We start from the raw sequence: 1,552 nt of genomic DNA on the forward strand, positions 1-1,552 counted from the left end.
TTCTTCTAACACTAATCTATTACTTGTTGCATAATTCTTTTCTTATGCATAGTGATTTTATCTAGTGTTATTGTTATCTCTTCATGCCTTGTTTTGGTGATGCTGCTCTATTGCGAAACCACTCAAGCTCAAAAGAACATATCATTGGGTTACAAACTAATGGCACTGTCTCATGGGAATCACCATCTGGTGAATTCGCCTTTGGTTTCCAGCAAGTTCGAAAAGATGGCTTCCTTCTTGCCATCTGGTTCAACAAAATACCTCAGAAAACCATTGCTTGGTCAGCCAATGGAGATAATCTGCTGTCTTTCTCTATGGTCCAACAGGAGAAACCATCTGGGATACTGAGGAAAAAACTAGCACTGAAGCTGCATACGCGACCATATACTCGACACTGGAAACTTTGTGATAGTTAAGAAGGATTCTACTATGATGTGGGAGAGTTTCAAGGTAACAAGTGACACATTGTTACCAACACAAACTTTGGATAAAGGTGTTTTGGCATTGGGCAAAAGTAGTTATTCGGTTGCTGTCAAAAGGTTGGATAACATGGTGAAAGAAGGTGAGCAGGAATTCAAAGCAGAAGTAATGTCCATTGGTCGTACAAACCATAAAAATTTGATTAGGCTAATTGGGTTTTGTAATCAGGGACAACACCAACTACTTGTTTACGAGTACATGAGCAATGGATCCTTGGCAAGCTTTCTTTTTGGATCATCAAATAAGCCAAGGTGGCACCAAAGAATGCAAATTGCTTTAGGGATTGCACGGGGGCTATTTTACTTGCACGAAGAGTGCAGCACCCAAATCATACACTGTGATATCAAGCCTCAGAACATCCTCCTAGACGAGTCATACAAAGCTAGAATTTCTGATTTTGGATTGGCCAAGATTCTGAAGACTGACCAGACTCGAACCAATACTGGAATGAGAGGAACCAAAGGATATGTTGCCCCTGAATGGTTTAGAAACATGGCTGTGTCAGTGAAGGTAGATGTTTACAGCTATGGAATACTATTGTTGGAGCTGATTTGCTGTAGAAAGAATGTTGAGGTAAATGTTAAGGATGATGCTGAAATGATATTAGCTGATTGGGCATGTGATTGCTATGGAGCTGGGAAAGTGGAGTGTCTAGTCGAGAATGATGATGAGGCCATGGTGGAGTTGAAGATGGTTGAAAAGTATGTGATGATTGCTATATGGTGTATCCAAGAAGACCCTTCACTACGACCTACTATGAAGAAAGTTATGCTGATGCTTGAAGGAAGTGTTAAGTTTTCAGCTCCTCCACACCCAAATTCATTCCTTAGCTCTTTATAGTTCTGTACTCGTATTTATATATATATATATATATATTAAGATTTTGTAAATGAATTGTGTCATTAATCCGTTGCTAATGTCGTACCATTATCTGTACTAATCAACTAAAAAATTTCAATATACGTAAATATTTGTTATGATTCACACCAATATTTACACCAATATCATTTGATCAGAAATGGTTACACCAATATTTCAATTGAGGCTCTGTTCTTCTTCGTTATGATTTACA

The 1,552-nt window shown here is 38.3% G+C and overlaps 1 protein-coding gene across 1 annotated transcript; it reads left to right on the forward strand.

The window, feature by feature from the left end:
- The first annotated feature begins 432 nt into the window (after positions 1-432).
- LOC133789668 (G-type lectin S-receptor-like serine/threonine-protein kinase LECRK2) lies at positions 433-1,320 on the forward strand. Its single transcript, XM_062227448.1, has one exon. The coding sequence runs from the start codon at positions 433-435 to the stop codon at positions 1,318-1,320; it is 888 nt and encodes a 295-aa protein (XP_062083432.1).
- Positions 1,321-1,552: the final 232 nt, after the last annotated feature.

Source organism: Humulus lupulus, chromosome 7 (assembly GCF_963169125.1).
Source record: "Humulus lupulus chromosome 7, drHumLupu1.1, whole genome shotgun sequence".
Classification (NCBI taxonomy): Eukaryota; Viridiplantae; Streptophyta; class Magnoliopsida; order Rosales; family Cannabaceae; genus Humulus; species Humulus lupulus.